Source organism: Cetorhinus maximus, chromosome 21 (assembly GCF_964194155.1).
Source record: "Cetorhinus maximus chromosome 21, sCetMax3.hap1.1, whole genome shotgun sequence".
NCBI lineage: Eukaryota > Metazoa > Chordata > Chondrichthyes > Lamniformes > Cetorhinidae > Cetorhinus > Cetorhinus maximus.
In genome coordinates, this window is record NC_135899.1 from 60,885,548 (window position 1) to 60,907,171 (window position 21,624).

Genomic DNA, 21,624 nt, shown 5'->3' on the forward strand with positions numbered 1-21,624 from the left:
CTAAGGCTCAGCAGGTCAGACTGAAGAATGCCACCAAACTCATGATGGTCCATGGTTACTGTCTCTTACTTAGCTCCACTGTTTGGCATATGAACTTTGAGGCAATTCTATGGTCAGAAAGTTTAACCTTTCCTGATTCTACCTGTCAAAATACAGTTTGCTGACCACTAATATGAAAGAAAAATGCTGCAGATACTGGAAACCTGAAATAAAATCAGAAACACTCAGCAGGTCAGGCAGCATCTGTGGAGAGAGAAATAGAGTTAATACTTCAGGCCGATGGCCTTTCATCAGAACTCATTGATCTTTTTGGGCTGAGTCAGGCAGAAATATACAATTTTTGTAATAGGATTTTTATTTGCTTGACTTCGTTATATTAAATTGAAGCTATGGGACTCATCCACCATCCATTCAGCTCTAGAACATTGTTGTGAATCCACTTTAAAGGAATGAGTCTCCTCTCTGTTGCCTGTAAGGATTCTGAATGAAGCTGACAGCCTCCACCATAGTACTTAAGTGGCTTTGCCTTCAGTTGCCTAGGCCCCAAGATCTGGAATTTCCCCCCTACACCTTTCTGCCTCTCTACCTCTCTTTCCTCCTATAAGGCAATCTTTAAAACCTGCCACTTTGACCAGATTTTGGTCATCTGATTTGAATTCACCTGATGTGGCTTGTTTCATAACACCCCTGTGAAGTGCCTTGGGGATGTTTTGTTTCATTAAAGGCACTATATAAATTTAAGCTGTTGTTATTATTGTGGTTGTTGGAAAGAGCTCACCACAAAGAAACTTCCACAAACTCAGCCCTGAACAGGAACTGAAAGGCATGTTTTCCTCCTTTTGCTAATTCTGACAGAAAGAGGAAAATTAGACAGGGGTATAATGTGGAACCACCACATCGTGCCAATTCCAATTTGATTAGCAAAACTGGGGAGCAATGGAATGATGCTTCAAAATTGTCAGCTTTACTCAGAGAGACCACAATGATGCGTGGTAAGGGAAATGAAAATGCCAAGCTGGGGTCACAGGAGATGTTCTGGAGATAGATTTGCTGCACTTCCGGCTAAGGTAGAAGGAGATTTGTCCAATATTTAGAGTATGCTATAACTGAACTGGAGAGTTTGAAACAATTGCTGGTTGTAAATGGTTAAAAAGAAAGTTCAAGCACTCTGACTGACAAGCACTTAAACTGTCTCCTAAGATAATGTACAGTTGAAACACTGCCCCAGTAAATCAGCAGTTTTGTACCTTTCCACTTCTGTAATCTGCATGTGGCAAAAGAGGAACTAAGTCTTCACCACTTAAAAGCCACTGGCTTATGTCTACTTTCCACATGAAACAGAAAAACCATTCTAAGTACTGTGGGTTTTAAACCCAAGGCAAACATCTCATGCTAATCACATCTTGCTTGTAAATGCGCAGTGTATCAGAAAACATCCCCTATTCTCTGTCATAACACGTATAGGAACACTTACATCTAGACACACCCATGAAAGAATGTGGGATAGTAATATGAGTAAAATTGAAACCCAGCCAAAAGCTTATAGGGGCGTGGAAATTGTTCGAAATACTTCAGTTTTCAGCTAATTCCGTGTTTGATTTAGGTTTTGGACTGGGGACACTGCAGCTGCTGAATTCTCTGGTAAGTTTTTCTGAACACCCTTTCTGTTGTGTATTTTTACGTTTCTCCTTTTGCCTGTCCAAAATCAGACATGGGACAAGATAGAAGAGATGATCCTGCCTTTTGAACCCTGGTCTTTGTTTTAGCTGGTGTTGTAAATTCTTTTAAACTCCATTACTCTCATTTTCACATGGTGAGTTACAGAAGTAAGTGGCACATAGAATTTATATCTTACGGAACTCAGAGTCTGATCGGCATTTTAAAGATATCCAGTCCACAAACCAGACTGTTCAGTGAAACATGAGTGAAGCCTATACCCCTAGAAGTGCACTTACAATTAATCAACAATGAAGTATCTCCTGAATCACAAAGAAAGATCAATCATGTGAAGGCTTTTGCTCTCTTTTGACTCCTTATTTTTTTTTATAATAATGTTCGCTGGAGGGACATGGAGTGCTAATTAAAGACAGGTACAGTCAGAGAAGCTAAACTGCATTTGAATGAATTCCAGAAGAAAACGTCAACTAAATTTAAGCAAATTTGCTCCAAAAATCAATCTGGCTTGTTTACCTTCACATCCGTACCTCAGGGGAACTGTCTGGTCTCTTGAAGCTGAATCGTAGGAACATAGGAACATAGGGACAGGAATTGACTGTGATAGACAGTTGCAGGAAACTCCTGCTGATCGTCCCTCTGTGGAATATTGGGCTTACTATGTGAACATACTATACCAATGTCATACAAATATGTACAGTTTTAAGTATGTATGTATGTATATATATACTTTTAAGTACGTATGTATATGTATATGTATACTTTTAAGGGATTCCTCTAACAGGAAGTCCACCAGTTTAAATCATTATTTTTATATATGTTTGATGGGGAAATGATGATAGATTGCTGCATTATTTATTATTGATTGTTTAATTGTATTTTAGTTTAGAAAAAACAAGAAAAGCACTTTAAGAAAAAAGATCTCTAGCAGTTTGCTACTGATCACTATCATGATAGCACAATTTTCCAAGTAGCTTTGAACCAGCTAAAATGCACCCAAATACTTGGCATCACCCCTTTAATTGATGGAGGGGGCTTAGTGAACCTTTTCTGAAAACATTTTCTTCCCAGCTCTCCTTCGGCAATTCCGGATTGCACACCATCAAGACTGAAAAATTGTTTGTTCTGATGCCTTTGGCAAAGCTGTTTTAAAGCTAACTGATGGACAGTGTATGCATTCCTCCCTGAATCAGCAACGAATTGTAATTTAGCTGTAATTTAGCTTTGGCCTGAAATACAGGGCTTTTGTAGAACCAGAAAATTATCTGGGTCCAGTGGGTTGGGAGACTTGAATGTAGCTGCTGACTTTCTCAGTAATACTCAATATGTTGACAATTAAAACCCTCTTGTTGAAAGGTATACTTGATGTGTGAATGAATCTCCCTTTGATTGTTTTTCTCCCTCTTCCTTTCAAGATCAATCTCTCAGCATTCGTTGAGAAGGGTTTACTTCAATATTAATTTCACTGTCTAAGATCTGATATGGCCCCACAACTGCCAGTGTGAATGAACCCTGGGCAGCCCCTATATTGGGCAAAGGGTGCTGGTCCATCACCATTGACGTCAACTACATTGGAGCACTTAAACCACATTAAGCATGCCAGCCATTTAAAGGAAGTTCAAGTAGTTGCTCACTCTATGTTATAGCATAATTCGTGTTCCATTTAGTTACCCCCACTCCATTGTCCATAGAACTCTTCTGATTGCTGCTTTTGCCCATTTACTCGCTGTCACGGTGACATTGGTTAAAACTGTGCATTTCAACTAAGTCAGAAGGTGATGGGTTCAAGGTCCACTCCAGAGATTTGACGAGTGCAATGCTGAGGGAGTTCTCCGCTGTCAAGGGTGCTGTTATTTAGATGAGACATGAAAAACCATGGCTCCATCTGTCCTTTCAACTGAATGTAAAAATGACCCCATTTCAAAGAAGATCAGGGGAGTTCTCCCCAGTGCCCTGGCCAATATTTATTCTTCACCCAACATCACGAACACAGATCATCGGGCCATTACCATCCTGTTATAAAAACAGACAATGCTGGAAAAACTCAGAGGGTCTGACAGTATCTGTGGAGAGAGAAACAGAGTTAATGTTTCGAGTCTTACGGCCCTTCTTCAGGCTTCTTCCAGAGATTGTGAAAGTTGCTATATAAATACACATTCTTTCTTTTCTTCAGCCCAGTTCAGCCCAGTAGCTTTGATTTCAGTACAGTTAAGACTTTCATTTATGTAGCACATTTAATGACCATAGGACGTCTAAAAGAGTTTTACAGTCAAGGAAGTATTTTTGAAACTGGGCACAGCAAGCAGCCACAAACAACAATATGATCATGACCAGATAATAAGCTTCAGTATTGATAGGTGGATAAATATTGGTCAGGGCACCAGGTCAGAACTCCCCTTCTCTCCTTCAAAACAGTGCCTATAATCTTATGTGTCCACCTGTGAGAGCTGGCAGAGCCTTGGTTTCACATTCCATCTGAACGACTGCATCTCTGACAGTGCAGCACCATCAGTACCGAGAGTGTCCGCCTAAATCTTTGTGCTTGAGTGGGACTTGGACCCACAACCCTCTAACTCTGAGGCGAGATTGATACCAACTGAGCCACAGTTGCATAGTGAGCCCGACACACAGAAAAGAGCTCGATACTTTTCCAAAGCACCTGCACGTCCTGCACTGTAATCAAATCGAATATTTCACAATGGTTAATTGAGTGGAATAATAGTAAACCATTTAAGATCAATGGGGTCTTTAATACACAATTTCAACAGTTTATACTGTCACGATTCACTAGGGATAGTGCGCAGTAATATTAAGCCCTGCTGTTCCCTGAGCCGCGACGAATGTGAAACATTTGATCAAACCACCAGATTGCCCCAATTCTACCCAACTGTTTAATTTAGGTTAACAGAATACGAGCACCAGGTTTGTAAACTTAATAAGTAAATAATCGTTTATTGAACAAATTGTCTTTAACCAGTGGCAAAAGAAAGAAATATGAACTGCTAATTTTTAACACTATAACTTAAACTCTACCCCCTTCTTAAATCCCTATACACACACATATACGAGGCACACAAAAACATGGATTAACCAGTTCAATAGCACCAATTCCAGAGTACAGGATTTAATGGGTTGATTTTGATCGATATCTTCCAAATTCTTTCAGCTCTTGTTGATGACACGAGGCACTTTCGGTATTTAGTTCACTGGCTCAGCACTTGCTTTTCAACGTCTCTAACAATGATTTTCCCCCTTTGCTTCTTGACAGGGGTTTTCAAAGAGGGAGCAGAAATATGAGAAGAGAAAGCCAGCTAGCTATTATTGTGGAATTACTAGAATCTTCCACACACAGGAGGGAGAGGTTTTAGGTCTTGTTCCTTTCAGGCTAGGAGCATTCAGCTGCGCTGCTCTCACACAAAACCTGGTCACTTGGTCAGGGGCCAATTAAAACATTGTTGCCAGGCAGCTCCTTTGGTCCAGGACTTCTCTCCGGCACCATCCTGTCTTTCATGGCACACTCTGTACCAGGACAGCAACATTGTATATATCTCTTGTCCTGTTCCAGTGGACATGTCTTTCAATCTTCAGCCATTGTAACTTTAATCCCCAGTCCAACAGAAAATAAAAAGAAACAAAAACAGAAAGAGCTGGAAAAACTCAGCAGGCCTAACAGCACCTGTGAAAAGAAAGACAAAGTCAACATTTCAAGTCCGTATGACTCCTCTTCAGAGTTAACGGGAAATAAAAATGTGATCAAATTTATACTGTTTAAGGGGGGTGGGCCAAGTGAAGCTGGATAGAAGGCCAGTGATAGGTTAGGGCACAGGAGAGGTTGCCAAAGATGTAATGAACAAAAGGACAAAAGGGTGTTAATGATAATGGTACTGGCTAAAGAAGGTGCTGATGGTGGCATTAAGGTCAGAAAGCAGAATGTGATAATAGCAGGACAAGGGTAAGCACTCTGGAAAGAACAGCATGAACAAGTGACAGATGACCCTAGTGGGAGTGTGGAGGGGGGAGGGGACGGTGGTGGGAAAAAAATCGAAAATAGGATAAAAGGTGGGGATAAACAATGAATAAAAATTAAAATAAATAAAAATTAAAAATAAATATAAATAAAAATAAAAATAAATGGATAAAAATTAAAATTTAAAAATAAAAATAAATATTGAAAAAAGGGGATAAGAAAGGGGTGAGGATGGAGGAGACAGTTCATGCTCTGAAGTTGTTGAACTCAATGTTAATTCCAGAAGGCTGTAAAGTTCCTAATCGGAAGATGAGGTGCTGTTCCCCCAGTTTGCATTGGGCTTCAATGGAACATTGCAGCAGGCCAAGGATGGACATGTGGGCATGAGAGCAGGATGATGCGTTGAAATGGCAAGCAACAGGAAGGTCTGGATCATGCTTGCGGACAGACCGAAGGTGTTCCACAAAGCGGTCACCCAGTCTGCATTTGGTCTCTCCAGTGTAGAGGAGACCACATTGGGAGTAGCGAATGCAGTAGACCAAATTGAAGGAGGCGCAAGTGAAGTGCTGCTTCACCTGACGAGAGCGTTTGGGCCTTTGGACAGTGAGGAGGGAGGAGGTAAAGGGGCAAGTGTTGCACCTTCTGTGATTGCATGGGAAGGGGCCGTGGGAGGGGGATGAGGTGTGGGGGGGGTGATGGAGGAATGGACCAGGGTGTCCCGGAGGGAATGGTCCCTATGGAATGCCAACAGGGGGGTAAAGGGAAGATGTGTTTGGTAGTGGCATCATGCTGGAGTTGGCGGAAATGGCGGAGGATGATCCTTTGAATGCGGAGGCTGGTGGGGTGAAAAGCCAGGGCAAGGGGGACCCTATCATGGTTCTGGGAGGGAGAGGAAGGTGTGAGGGCAGAGGCACGGGAGATGGGCCGGACACGGTTGAGGGCCCTGTCAACCACCGTGGGTGGGAAACCTCCATTAAGGGAAAGTATTTCTAATAAAGTTTCTTCCTTAATAATTCTTTGCATACGCACGAAAGAGTGCTGGACCTGACTCTCCCTCCTCCTCCCACCCTCACAGGTAGCGTTCAGCATTACCGCTTGCGTTCCACGCTGGGCGGGCCTTAATTGGTCTGCCTGCGTGAAATTGCCCTGCAGTGCGGAGCATTGCGCCTGCGGTGCAGAGCCGATTGCGGGTGGTGGTCGGCTCAGCGACCACCCCCGCCCGCTCCCGCAAAGCCTAGCCCGGCCAATGAAAAATCCTGGCCTAGTCTGTGCAACTTGTCCATATAATTTAATGCTTTCCATCTAATATATCCTTCCTGATTTCAGTGACCCAAACTAATTGTACTGCTCTAAATGGGATCTAACCAGGACATTGTATAACCGTAACATAAATCTCACCCCTTTTTTAATTCCAGTTCCCTTGAGATAAAGGTCAATCCCCTTCCTGTGTTTAGGGTTTCACCGTGCTACCCATTCTGTTCACCAGTGTTAATATTTTATCGATCTTATTTACTGGCTGATCATATGAAGAGATGAAAAGCAGTTGTTATATCTTTTGCTTTTTTTTTATTTTTAGGTTGACGAGTTAATAGATTCCAGGTGCAATGGACTGGGGGACATTACAAGGTGTGCTCAGTGGTGTGAATAAATATTCGACCAGATTTGGACGGATCTGGCTCTCGGTAGTCTTCATCTTCAGAGTCTTAGTCTATGTGGTGGCAGCAGAAAGTGTGTGGGGTGATGAGCAGAGTGACTTTGTATGCAATACCCTTCAACCTGGCTGTCCAAACACTTGCTATGACTATTACTTCCCCATCTCCCACATTAGACTATGGGCACTGCAACTAATCTGCGTCACCACACCTTCTCTGCTGGTTGTCTTGCATGTGGCCTACCGAAAGGAGAGGGAGAGGAAGCACAGGGTAAAACATGGACAGGATTGTTCCCAATTATACAAGAACACAGGGAAGAAACATGGAGGGCTCTGGTGGACCTATTTGATCAGTCTGGTGTTTAAAACTGGGTTTGAAGTCGCTTTCTTGTATATACTTCACCACATTTATAATCGTTTTGATTTACCTCGTCTTGTCAAGTGTTCCATGTTCCCCTGTCCAAACATAGTTGATTGTTTCATTGCCAAGCCAACTGAGAAAAAGATCTTCACATACTTCATGGTTGGAGGGTCAGGTCTATGTACTATCCTCAACATTTCTGAAATACTTTACCTAATTTTCAAACGATGCTCTCAATGTTGCCACAAAAAAAATTTAAAGGAAGAGGTGAGCATGTCAAAGACAAGGCGAAATTTGATTCATAAAAATGTTCTTGAGAATGGCATTAGTTTAGAAGAATATAAACACAAGGTCTAACAAGCACTGCTGTAAACCAATATGAAAATCATTTTCGTTTACACACTTTGGAACAGCTTAACATGAACAGAACCTGCTTGGTGTTTTCACCAATAACAGATGCCATTCCAGCAAACAAATGGAACTATGAGGGCAAGTTCTGCACAAAGCTATGTCAGAGTGGCTAAGAATTAATAACATTCACACCAAATTCAGTATGACTCTCATCTTTCTATGTCTGTAGAAATGCTTTTCACTGTAACCTGACATTTTGACCAAACACAACCTGCAGCTTCAACACAGTATTTGGAACAAGTGTTTGAGTTATCTCCAACTCAGTAAGGCTTTCAAATCCATATCTGTACGATGTTATACCAAAGACATGACATCACTGAGAAGTGGGAACGTTATTGAAGTTTGCATAATCATTGGACCAGCAGCGGCATGAACTTACAGAACATCATCATTGGATAAGCAATGATATGGACAGCCTTTTTATCAGTAGACAGACAATCGAGGATCAGGACAAAATATATTCACCAATAGGATAAAATGGACATTGACACAGCATATATCACCACCAGGCAACAACGTGAAGGGCAGAGCACACATCACCACTGCAAGAGTGAGAGTTGTGGTGCTACAACTATAGGCTGGAGTGTGTTCGGAGAAGAAAAATAACTGCTGTAAGCGATGTGGAACTATCACAAGGAAATGGAGAAGTATTGTGAAAGATTATGAACACTCATGAGTAGATTTCATGAGATAATGGACAAAGTTGCATCATTTGATGCACAAAATTCCAGTAAAAACAATCACAGAAAATCTTGTGGATAAAAATGGGTCTTGACTCAATCCCATAAATCCATGAGCCTTATTGTAAGTGGACACAACTTCACAAAGTGATTCCAAAATACTAGTTAAAAAAATACTCCAAAATTACAAGTTATTAGGAACAGAGCTTGATTTAGATAATCACCATTAAATATGACTCCAGGATTTCAGCACAATCTAAGCTGATAGTTCAGTGCAGTACTGAGCTGACAGTCCAGTGCAGTGCTACACTGTCTGAGGTGCCGTCTTCCCATTGAGACCTTAAAAGGTCCAGTCTGCCCTTTTAGGTGGACATAAAAGATTATATGGCATCATGTCAAAGAAGAGCAGGGTATTTAAACATGACAAATATTTATTCCTCAATCAACATCATAAAAACAGGTTGTGTGGTTATTATTAAATTGTGAGATCTTGCTGTGCACCATTTAACTCTCACATTCCTTACATGACAATATTGAATACACTTTAAAAGGTATTTAATGGGGTGTAAAGCACTAAACACCATGAAAGGCACTATATTAACACAAATGTTTCTTTTTTTCCTTCTTACAACTTGAGAAAAGTGACAGTGAACATTTTATTCAAGATTCATGAACAAAGTTGCTGCAGTTGTTAACTATCTGGAAAAATGATGGATCAAGAGGCAGGGAAAGAGGGATATGGCTAGATGGACTGATGAAAGGAGGGCCTGGTTTGTAAAGAATGTAGTGCTCACAAGCCCCCAGAGCACAGAAAGTGCAGAGGGAGGGAAAAGAAAAGTGCATCACTGCCAGAGTAGCAGCCAATTCTTATTTAATTGAGATAAATGTAAAATGAGCTGCATATTCACTATTGAGTTTTACACTGTCACATGACGAGCCCCAAGCTCACAGTGCACTTTGGCTTGTCTTCTTCCTCATGTTCTATAATTATTAACATTAAGAGGATGTGATGCCTTGAAGCTATGGCACAATTTCAAACCAGAACACACATAAGGATACCAGGCTCAGTAATGTGCACTAGCTGTAAAAACAACTGGAAAATCATGCCTGCAGACAGAGGAACTGCAATTTTAATCAAAATGTTCCTGTGTAGTATATAGTGTTTCCATTACCATTCACTTATCATTGGATTTATTTGAAAACTTGCACCATAGTACAGCCACATCTAGTGTACATCATTAATCATGGTGCAGAAATTCCAGATGATTACAGCCTTTAAATGACTTGCGCTGTGTTATAACTTCCTGGGATCTCTGCGCAGCTCCACAGAAACCCCCATGAAAATGTTGAACAACTAACTAACATAGCTCCGTCCTCATTCAAATCAATGTGAGAATGAGCTGACTGAATTAATGCTACTGTGATCTTTGCAGTCACTTACACATTACAGAGTGGCACTGGAGGGCTCAGAATCAGAAAACAATTCAATCATTTATCAGGGTTGCCTGTGAGTAAACACTTTTACTAATTTCTGCTATGAAATTGATTGCAACCTAAAGCCTCAATGAAATAATAAAACAAGTGATTTGACTAAAAGGCATGCACTGATTCCCCCCCCACCCAGCCCTGAAATGATATTATTTTGATATTAGTATTTATTGAACTTTTTCACTAACCATGGATTCTGGTCATGAAATATGGTCGGTCAGTGGTTGCACACATTTCAGGAGATAACCCTATGCCTATATTACTTATTTATTTGTACTATGATTTCAGTGCAAACTCAATCAAATTAAACTTGACCTGATATTCTGTCTGTACAGACTGCGATCCACCCCCAGGTTATTAGAATGGAGCCAATACGCCTGAATGTATCTCTGTAAAATAACCCACTGTCCTCTTCTCTGTGGAGCCACAGTACCTTAGATGTGTATCAGACATTAGCCCCACCAGTACGCTCACTGTAGTGTACTGTACTTATCTTTCAGCACTGGAAGATTGGGGAGTTCAACTGTCTAATTTATGGCATTCAGCACCAAAATCAGCATTGCAGCAAAATCTGTAGTTTGAAACAGTGCATTCACACCGCCATTCTCTGGATCCATCCATTCAAAACCACAGCCACTTAGTAAAGCCCACTGTCCTATGTATATTGTACCATGGAAACTCTATAGCACAAGCATAATATGTCAACATATTGCACCTAAAGAACAATCTCATTAAAGGAACTGTCATGCTTAACTGTACAACATGGGTTGTCAAGACTCATAAGAAAAAAATGTGAATGCTGGGATCTGAAAGGTAAATGGTGCAACTGCCCATCACTAGATCTTGTCTTCCAATGAAGAACTCACACCTGCATCCAAAAGTGTCCATTCACGCTTCATATCAAAAGAAATAGATTGCCCTTGAGTCTGAAATTGAGACACCGTGAAGGCAAAGCCTCTCAAAAAGTATATATTGAGTTGATTTTTTTCTGTCTGTCTATGTTATTTTTATATCTTACATATTGGTACCTTTGTCTGCATACCATGAAGAAAAGAAAATAAACATATAGTTTTAAATATATGAACAGGAGTCACAAACAGGATTTGTTTTTCGATCAGCCAGAAACCTGTCCATTTGCAGAAACCTGGCATTATGTTTAACAGATTAAGATGTTTAAGGAACATAAAGTACTGTTGTTCATGCAACATATTCTGGCTAATTGCAACATTAACACATACAAAAAATGTTGTGGCTTTTGTGAAGCAATTACTACGTAAATTGCAAGCCTTAGAATAGACTGAGCAAAGAAAACCAAGCTACTGAGAAATCTATACAGATATAAATGTTTGCTCATTCTCTGCACATATTTGTTTTCTTTAGACACATCCCTACCTAAATCCAGGGAGCTTAGGCATGGGTTGGCAACTGCCAAGATTTAAGAGCTTGGGGGTGACCATTGACCAGAAACTGAACTAGAATAGCCATATAAATACTGTGGCTAGAAGGACAGGTGAGAGGCTGGAAATTCTGTGGTGAGTAACTCACCTCCTTACTCCCCAAAGCCTGTTTACCATCTACAAGGCACAAGTCAGGAGTGTGGTGGAATACTCTCCACTTGCCTGGACAAGTGCAGCTCTGACAACACTCAAGAAGCTTGACACCATCCAGGACAAAGGAGCCCACTTGATTGGCACTCCATCCACCACCTTCAACATTCACTCCTTCCACCACCGACACACAGTGGCAGCAGTGTGTACCATAAACGAGATGCCGTACAAAAGCTCATCAAGCTTCCTTTGACAGCACCTTCCAAACTCGCAGTCTCTATCGCCAGGGAGAAAGGCAACAAATGCATGACAACACCATCATATGCACGTTCCCCTCCAAGCCACTCACCATCCTGGCTTGGAATAATATCGCCGTTCCTTCACTGTCACTGGGTCAAAATCATGGAACTCCCTTCCTAACAGCACTGTGGGTGTAACTACGCTAGATAGCAGTGTTTCAGGAAGGTGGCTTACCACGAACTTCTCAAGAGCAGTTAGAGATGGGCAAAAAATGCTGGCCTTGCCAACGACGCCCACATCCCATGAAAGAATAAATTTTCCAAAAAATGTACAAGAGATACTGGAGTTAACCAACAAAATCCTTGCAGCTTTACAGCATAGAGCACCATGTAAACTTCTACTTGTCCCTTAGAATATTGGCTTATATTGGCTTATTTGCAGTTGAGTGACTGCCCCTGACATCAAGGCAGCATTTGACCAAATATGGCATCAAGGAGCCCTAGCAAAACTGGAGTCAATGGGAATCAGGGAGAAAACACTCTGCTGGTTGGAGTCATACCTAGCACAAAGTAAGATGGTTGTGGTTCTTGGAGGTTAATCATCGCAGTTCCAGGACATCACTGCAGGAGTTCCTCAAAGTAGTATCCTAGGCCCAACCATCTCCAGCTGATTCATCAATGGCCTTCCTTCCATCATAAGGTCAGAAATTAGGGTGTTCACTGATAATTGCACAATGTTCAGCACCATTCACAACTCCTCAGATACTGAAGCAGTCCTTGTCCAAATGCAACAAGACCTGGACAATATCCAGACTTGGCCTGACAAATGGCAAGTAACATTTGTGCCACACAAGTGCCAGGCAATGACCATTTCCAACAGGGGAGAAACTAACTATCAGCCCTTGACATTCAATGGCATTACCATCGCTGAATCCCCCACTATCAACATCCTTGAGGTTACCAATAACCAGAAACTGAACTGGACTAGCCATATAAATACTGTGGCTACAAGAACAGATCAGAGGGTAGGAATCCTGTGACAAGTAACTCACCTCCTGACTCCTCAAAACCTATCCACCATTTACAAGGCACAAGTCAGGAGTGTGATAGAATAATCTCTGCTTGGCTGGATGAGTGCAGCTTCAACAACACTCAAGAAGTTTGACACTATCCAGGACAAAGCAGTCTGCTTGATTGGCACCCCTTCCACAAACATTCACTCCCTCCACCACCGACGAACAGTGGCAACAATGTGTACCATCTACAAGATGCAGTGCAGAAACTTACCAAGGGTCCTTAGGTAGCACCTTCCAAACCCATGACCACTACCATCTAGAAGGACAACTGCAGCAGATACATAGGAACACCACCACCTGGAAGTTCCCCTCCAAGCCATTCACCATCCTGACTTGCAAATACATCGCTGTTCCTTCACTGTCGCTGGGTCAAAATCGTGGAACCCTGTCCCTAACAGCACTGTGGGTTTGCTTATATCACGGGGACTGCAACGCTTCAAGAAGGCAGCTCACCACTACTTTTTCAAGGGCAATTAGGGATGGACAGTAAATACTGGCCTAGCCAGCGACATCCACATGTCGTAAATAAATAAAAAGAAAAGCAGAACCCCAACTCCTGGTGATCGATCCACCACTCCTAGGTTCCATAATAAGCCAAAGTGACTGATCAGTGTCTTGGTGTAATTTTCCACCATCTAGTGCTATAATGCATTAACTGCACCCCAGTGAATTATCTCAAGTAAGATATTGATCAATAGGCAATAACAGCTTGTATTTAGATAGTGCCCTGAACATACCAAAATGTCCCAAGGCACTTCACAACTGTAAAACAAAATTTCTCATTGAACCATATAAGGAGATGTTAGGGCAGATGATCAAAGATTTGGTCGAGCGTTGACTTTAAGGAGCATCTAAAAGGAGAAAAACAAGGTGGAGAGACAGTGAGGTTTAGGGATTCTAGAGCCTCAGGCCTTGGCAGCTGAAGGTACAGCCACCAATGTTGGATCAATTTAAATAAGGAATGCACAAAAGGCCAGAATTGAAGGAGCACAAATATCTCAGGGGGTTGTAAGACTGGATTACAAAAGTAGGGAGGGATATAGCCAGGGAGGATTTGAAAAGATGGATGAGAATATTAAAACCAAGGTGCTGCTTAACCTGGATGCAAAGTAGGTCAATGGGCACAGCGGTGATGATGGGTGAACGTAACTTAGCGCAAGTTAGGACATGCTTGGGCACCAGAATTTTAGAGGACCTTAAGTTTACGGAGGGCAAAATGTGGGAGGCTGGCCCCCATCAAGTAGCTTGATGGAATAGTCATGTCTAGAGGTAACAATGACATGAGGGGATCTCAGCAGCCGACGGACTGAGAAAGTGACAGATATGGGTGATGCAATGGAGGTGAAAATAAGCAGCTTTAGTGAGGGTGCAGATATGTGGTTGAAAACTCATCACAGGGTTAAATGTGACACCAAGGTTGTGAACAGTCTGGTTCGGCCTCAGACAGTTGACAGGGAGAGGGATAGAGTTGGTGCTAGGGAGAAATGTTTGTGGCGAGGACTGAAGACAATCGTTTCAGTCTTTCCAATGTTTAGTTACAAGAAATTTCTGCTCATCTAGTGCTGGATGTTGGATAAGCAGTCTGACAATTTAGAGGGTGTGGAGGGACTGGGAGAGGTGATGATGAATTAGAGCTGGGTGTTGGCAGTGTACTTGTGGAAATGTTGTGTATTTGCATGGTGTCACCAAGGGATGAGAAATAGGAGGGATCCACGGACAAATCCTTGAGGGGCAGCAGAGGTAACAGTGCATGAGTGAGATGAGAAGCTATTGCAGGTTATTCTCTAGCTACAAGTAGATAGATAACAATGGAACCAAGTCCACCCAGCTAGACAACAATGGAGAGGCATTGGCAGAGGATGGTGTGGTCAACCATTAAAAAGGCTGGAGACAGGTCTAGAAGAATGAATGGGGATAGTTTATCATTTTCACAGTCACACTGGATGTCATTTGTGCTTTTGGTAAGGGCTGTTTAGATACTGTAGCAGGAGTAGATACCTGATTGGAGGGGTTCAAGCACAGAGTTCTGGGGAAGATGGGCTCAGATTTGGCAGGCAACAGTACGTTTAATGATGTTGAAGAGAAAAGGGGTGTTGGAGATGGGACAGTAGTTTGCTAGGCTGGCAGAGTGAAAAGTTGTTTTTTTTCTGGAGAGGGGTGATGACAGCAGTTTTGACAAGGACAATACTTGAGGAGAGAGAGCTGTTTAACCCTATGCCAGGAATGAAAGTTGGATGGTCAGCAATTTTGTGGAAATGGAGTTGGATCTCATGGAAAAGATGAGATCAGAAAGAGCATCATGGGATATAGGACAAAAACTAGAAAAAAATGCGAGCTCATTGCTATGGCAAGAGGGATCTTTGGGGAACTGGCCTAATGGGCTAGGGAAGGGAGGGAAGTGAAAGAGACAGCTGATTGCATAATCTAAATTGTAGTGACAAAGAGTTCCTCACAATTCTTGGAGGTGACGGTAAGGGTGGAAGAAGGGCTTAAGAAGACAATTTTCAGTAGAGGTAAAAAGCCGTCTTTGAATTCCAAGATGACCATGGAACATTGAGCAATTTTGGCAGACAAGTGCTTTATGCATTCCAGCCAGATCTGAAGTGAATAGCTAAACCAGTTTATACACCATATCCATTCAAGTCTACATCCCTTGGAATTAGGGGAGTGGAAAGAGGACTGCACGGGATAACAACCAGGGTGAGAGAGATTAATCTTTTAACGGGGACTAGGGCATTTGATGTGGTGGTGAGAGTACAGTTCAGCAGAGCAGCGCGCAAAAATGCTGTGGTGAATGGAGGAATGAAGATTAAACAGTTTGGAATTTGAATTTGTAAGTGACAACTGACAGGTGTGGATTTAAACTCAGATTATGTGGACTCCTCTTGGCTGGTTTAGTGAAAAACACAATGAAGTGGTGAGCATATTGCTATCATCCTTCTGGCTGCAGGATGAACGCTATCCCAATACCCATTGAATCGTGGTTTCACCAGTTGGAGTTGTGTAGTTTCAAGCAGCAAATGATTCTTAAAAGCCACAAGCTTAATTTTTTTTTTGTAAAAATATACTTTATTCATAAAATATCTTCAATCACATTCAAAACCATTTCAAAAACAACATTACAAGGGTACAATCCAGGTTAAACTTTTACAAAATGTATCACCAGGTGCATCAGTACAAACAATATTACAGTCATTTACAGCCTTTCATTTTGATCTGTACAGCCCGAGGGGCTCTAATCAGTTCCCAGTCTCTCGGTGCGCTGTGGTAGAAAGGTCTTAGACAGCGACCCTTCCCCATTGCACCTTTGCGGCAGCTGCCCCAAGCTTTAGTGCGTCCCTCAGCACGTAGTCCTGGACTTTGGATTGTGCCAGTCCGCAACAATCGGTCGGGGACAACTCTTTGTGCTGGAAGACCAACAAGTTTCGGGCAGACCAAAGCGCCTCTTTCACTGAGTTGATGATCCTCCAGCTGCAGTCGATGTTTGTCTCGGTGTGTGTCCCTGGGAACAGCCCGTAGAGCACAGAGTCCTGTGTCACAGAACTGCTCGGGATGAACCTCGACAGCAACCACTGCATCTCTCTCCAGACTTTCTTTGCAAAGGCACAATCCACAAGGAGGTGAACAACGGTCTCTTCCCCACCACAGCCACCTCGAGGGCAACGTGCAGAGTGGGTGAGCCTCCTGGCGTGTAGGAAGGATCTGACGGGGAGGGCCTTTCTCACCACCAGCCAAGCTACGTCTTGGTGCTTGTTGGAAAGTTCTGGCGATGAGGCATTCTGCTAAATGACTTTGACAGTCTGCTCGGGGAACCATCCCACAGGGTCCACCCTCTCCTTTTCCCTCAGGGCCTCTAGGACGTTACGTGCTGACCACTGCCTGATGGACTTGTGGTCAAAGGTGTTTTTCTGCATAAATTTTTCCACCAGGGACAGGTGGTACGGCACGGTCCAACTACTTGGAGCGTTCCGCGGCAGCGTGGCCAGACCCATCCTTCGCAACACCGGGGACAGGTAGAACCTCAGCACGTAGTGACACTTGGTGTTTGCGTACTGAGGGTCTACGCACCGCTTGATGCAGCCACAAGCTTAATCTACTTGGGGACTTCACTGTCATCAAGTTTTAATACCATTTGTGTTACAAGTGGTCCAAAAATCAAATTGTTGGTGCTTAGTCCTTTAAGGTCAGGCTAGTGGTCTGCATATTACACAACAAATTGCAAGTAATCAAAAGAAAGTAACATTCCTTACACAAGAGGAGGAGCTAGAAATTTGTAAGTAACTGCCAATTTGCAAGTGTCCCTCAAGAACTGCAATAAGACTCTAAATAGCCTTAATGTAAATCTAAAGGCAGCAGGTGAGCTTGGTGGCCCTAAAGAGATGTAACAAGTTAAGTATAGGTGTGCGTTAGCTGCAGAATAATACTTTATGGTGCAAAGAGACACATTTTGCTAAGAAAATAATGTTAAGGGTAACTAAATAACAAAGAATGCTGTTCAGGAGAGCTGCATCTCGGACATCAACTTCCTGTTAATTGTGAAAGTGTGGGTGCCAGAAGTCACAGTTGAATTTGTATTTAAATAACAAAGAATGCTAATACAAATTCAACTGTGACTTCTGGCACCCACACTTTCACAATTAACAGGAAGTTGATGTCTGAGGTGCAGCTCTCCTTTGTAAGCCTCTAAAAATGGCATTGTATCATCTGCATCATGATTCAATTGTAATGAATGGCATCCAGTCCTGTACTGACAAAGTAGATACAGATTAAACTCACCAAAAAGAGATAAGAGTTTCTCATACTTGTACATAGTATGTATTCACTTAAAGTTATGGCAAGTCATAATTATTGCCAAATACCCTCTCTGACACTGAAACTAGCTTGTACAAATATGGGGCTGGATTTAGTGTTTCTGACATGGATCCCACTCACTTGGTTAGAGAACCGGCAGGAGACCCGTGCTACTTTGGTGGGGAAGGCCTGACTGAATTAAGTGCCTATTAAGTGCTAAAGTGGCCAGCATCAGGCCTTCCCCAGGATTTAGATCCCCGGCAGAGGAAATCCCGCCCCCCTCCCCCCCCCCCCCCACCTCCCAAGAGTTGCTGACCAATAAGAGGCTGGCAGCATTCCGCCACCCATCAGCGCCACCAGGAGCAATGACTGTTGCTGGTACTGCTCCCACTAGAGGCCTAGGATCAACAAGGAACCCAGGCCACAGGTAAGTGAGGGCAGGATGGGGGTCGCAGGAAGAAGGTCGCAGGCGGGGGTGGAAAGGGGGGGGGATCAGATGCAAGGGGACGGGATGGCTGTCAGCAGGCACCTCCCTTCACAATGCCAGGTCCCTCAATCAAGCACTAAGTGCCTTTGAAAGAGTGACCCCGCCCCCCAATAGGAGGCCACTGGCAAACCTGACAGGGTTTACTAGGTGACCTTCAGAAGGCATGGGAAACCCATGTGAGCTCTGGAGAATCCCTGAGCCACCACTAAATCCTGGTGGGGTCAGGAATAATGACCATTAAGTGACTCGTTAATGAGCCTAATTAGCCAGCGGGCGGGTTCCCCATGTCAGCCCATTCCCACAGCTGAGTTAATGGGGGTCAGTTTTCCCATTGGTGGGAATGGGATGCACAGCCTCCCTTGCAACTATGGGGGCCTGTCCACCATCTAGCCCATTCCAGCAGGCTCCAATCCAGCCCATTGAGTCTCAATTCTTCAGCATTTAATTATTCTTGGAGACTTAAAAAAATGTAATTTTTTTCTTTGTTCTATCACTAATCTCTCCCTCTCTTTATACAATCTTTCTTTTCCTTTCTTTATTTTGCTTCCTGTATCTGATATGATATTAAGTTCACTGTTCTCACTTATACTGTTGGTTCTGACTCTTCAATTTGATTGGTTAAGGAGATACACATTTGTTTGCCCTGTTCACACAGGTCCCGGGTGCCCTCTAGAGGGCACTCAACTTTTTAGATGGTTGACTGGCAGGAAGGAGCATTGCATACAAAATCCCATAAAGAGTCTATGGCCAAATGCAAGTGTAATGGAAAATCAGTGCCACTCCTCCATTGCTCCCTATCCGGATCAATATTTCTGTCATTATATAATATTATATCTTTGAATTTACAAAGAGCAATATTATCAAGTATTCATAAAATTACATTCCTTAAAATAGATTTGTAGAGAGAATGTCACCTTCAATGGTCCTTATTAAAACCAGATACTTTCTAAATAATTTGTTTTGTTTTCTTTTGTTTTTTCCAAGATTTTAGAAATTTTTTTGTTAGCTTTTTTTAAAAACTGAGCCCTATAAAATGCAGGGGAAAATAGAACATTAGGAGTGACTGCTCCCAACAGCTTGACCAAGCACGAGTCTTTGCACGAGTAAGTTAGTATTGGTGTTGAAATGCTTCCCGTACATCAACATGTGTTAAATCAACTCTGACTCATACTGCCCAGTCGAGTCATCAACATCTGTTTAAAATAAAAAAAACACATTGAGAGGTTTCACTGGACACAATAATATGGAGAAGTTGGCTTATTTACGGTACAGTTGCTTCAGTGAGTATGTAATTTCCTGTAGTTATTTTAGCTCCTTTGCACTAACTCAATAATTCCTTCAGCACTGACTTTGCATTAGCATTTATTGTCTAAATAAAAGGATTTCTAGAACAGCCACTGTCTGTAATGTCAATCAGGTGAATGTAGTAGGTAAAGCAAATCTCTTTAAAAAAATATAGTCAGGTTGAGAAGAGAAAGGAAAGAAAAAGAGTAAAAGTCACCAGCAAAAATTGAATGGAAGCTTATTTACAGGAATTACGCCAATGAAATTCCTGAGGAACAAATTCAGGATTAGTGAAGGCATTTGATCAGAAGTGGTGCGTTAGAGTTCACTCAGGGAATCTGACTTGCTGTGGCCACATGCATGTTATAGTTATGGATAGTGATGATAGAGGCTCTGACCATCACATGGCTGACCAGGAATCTCTCCTATTCTTACCCCCTGCCATTGATGTGTGTTGGAAGGATTTTCAGATTGATACTCAGCCTGCTTCTCCACATTATGAATGCACCTTCCTTGGCCACCAAGTCCTGAGTTGGGACTTGAATCGAGAGTTTCCAGCTCAAAGGCAGGGACACTACACATAGTGCCACGAGACCTGCTCCTCTACCGCTGAGCCAAGACTTTTAGGATGGTGAGGTTTTCCCTTCCCACCGTCCGAGGAGTTGGCGCAAACGCATCGCTGCCAATACTTGCTGCCCTGCAGTCACTTAACACTCCAACGAGCATTAATTGACTGGAGTTGGGACTTCCACCCTTCAGTCAGGGGGAGGCCCCACCTCAGACAGCGGCTGGCCAATCAGATTGGCTGGCAGCTTTCTGGACACAGCAGCGTCAGAAGCTGCAATGGCGAGGGGATGGGACTGCAAGCAGTCCTGAAGGTCCAGGACCAGGTAAGTGTGGGGGTCTTGGGGAGGGGGGAAGGGGAAGTGAGGTCCAGGGGTTTGGGCAGAGGAGGGGAGGGATGTTGGTGAAGAGGCCATGGGGGAGGGTGCGCCCGCAGGAGCCGGCCATTTTGGAGGTTGCCCAATGTTGAAAAGAGTCTGTTGATGGGGGCAACCATCCCCCCCCACCCACCCCCCCACCCACCCCCCAACCGCCCCTTCACCAGCTTTCCTGCCCATGGCCTGAGCAGTGTCACTTTTTGGGCTCCCTCCTTGGCCCTGAACTCCTCCTTCCAGCCTGAAAATTGAGCTGGATGAGAATCAGCCCTTAAGTGGGTCATTAATTGTCCACTTAAAGGCCACAAATTGGGGCAAGGGTGGGTGTTATAACATGGCAGATGATGTGTGCCAGGTGGACTGAATCCATGAGGGAAACTTGATCCCACTATCGTAGCGGTTTTGCAATTTGTATTTATTTCGAGATGCATTGAATTCAGTAGTAATAAGTCTATCAAGACTTTAGAGATTTTTAACAAACTAAAATTAAAATATTTAAGAACAAAAGAAAAGATTTCAAGCACTACAAATTACTACTATAATAACTCCTAAAATCCCTATTTAACCTGACTCCCAGTTGCACCCCTTTTAAGGAAACAGTCCAAAATTAGATTATATATTTTAAATAGATCCAGTAAATTAATGCAATACCCTGGACTTCTAAATGGCTCTCTCCAACTTTGGTTTCTGTAGACAGCAGGTTTATGCACAAACTCTGGAGGCTTCACACACTGCTATAAGGTCTTATAACACCTTCCCCTGACACATAGGCCAGGATTTTCCCCTCGGCGATTTGGGGGCGGGGCCCAGTTGCCGAGGGTAGAATGACGTGGGATGACATCAGGAGGAATCTCCGACGTCATCCCGGTCCATTTAAATTTTTAGGAAGGCGGGCGGACAGCGAAATCAGACAATTGAGGCCATTGACAGGCTATTTAAAGTAATTAAAGACCTGCCCGTCCAACCTTAAGACTGGCGGGCAGGCCAGGAGCCCAAGCGGGCTCCAGATTATTAATGAAACTTCATCCAC

At 42.9% G+C, this 21,624-nt stretch overlaps 1 protein-coding gene across 1 annotated transcript; it reads left to right on the plus strand.

Annotated features, from left to right (window-relative positions):
* The first annotated feature begins 1,351 nt into the window (after positions 1–1,351).
* LOC144695898 (gap junction beta-3 protein-like) lies at positions 1,352–9,252 on the plus strand. The gene is made up of 2 exons (XM_078566975.1): positions 1,352–1,641; positions 7,218–9,252. Exon 2 carries the CDS (start codon positions 7,246–7,248, stop codon positions 8,008–8,010), a length of 765 nt encoding a protein of 254 aa, XP_078423101.1. The 5' UTR covers positions 1,352–1,641; positions 7,218–7,245; the 3' UTR covers positions 8,011–9,252.
* Positions 9,253–21,624: the final 12,372 nt, after the last annotated feature.

Coding starts and splice junctions, on each gene's coding strand:
- LOC144695898 (XM_078566975.1), top strand. CDS start 7,246: ATGGACTGGGGGACATTACAAGGTGTGCTCAGTGGTGTGAATAAATAT.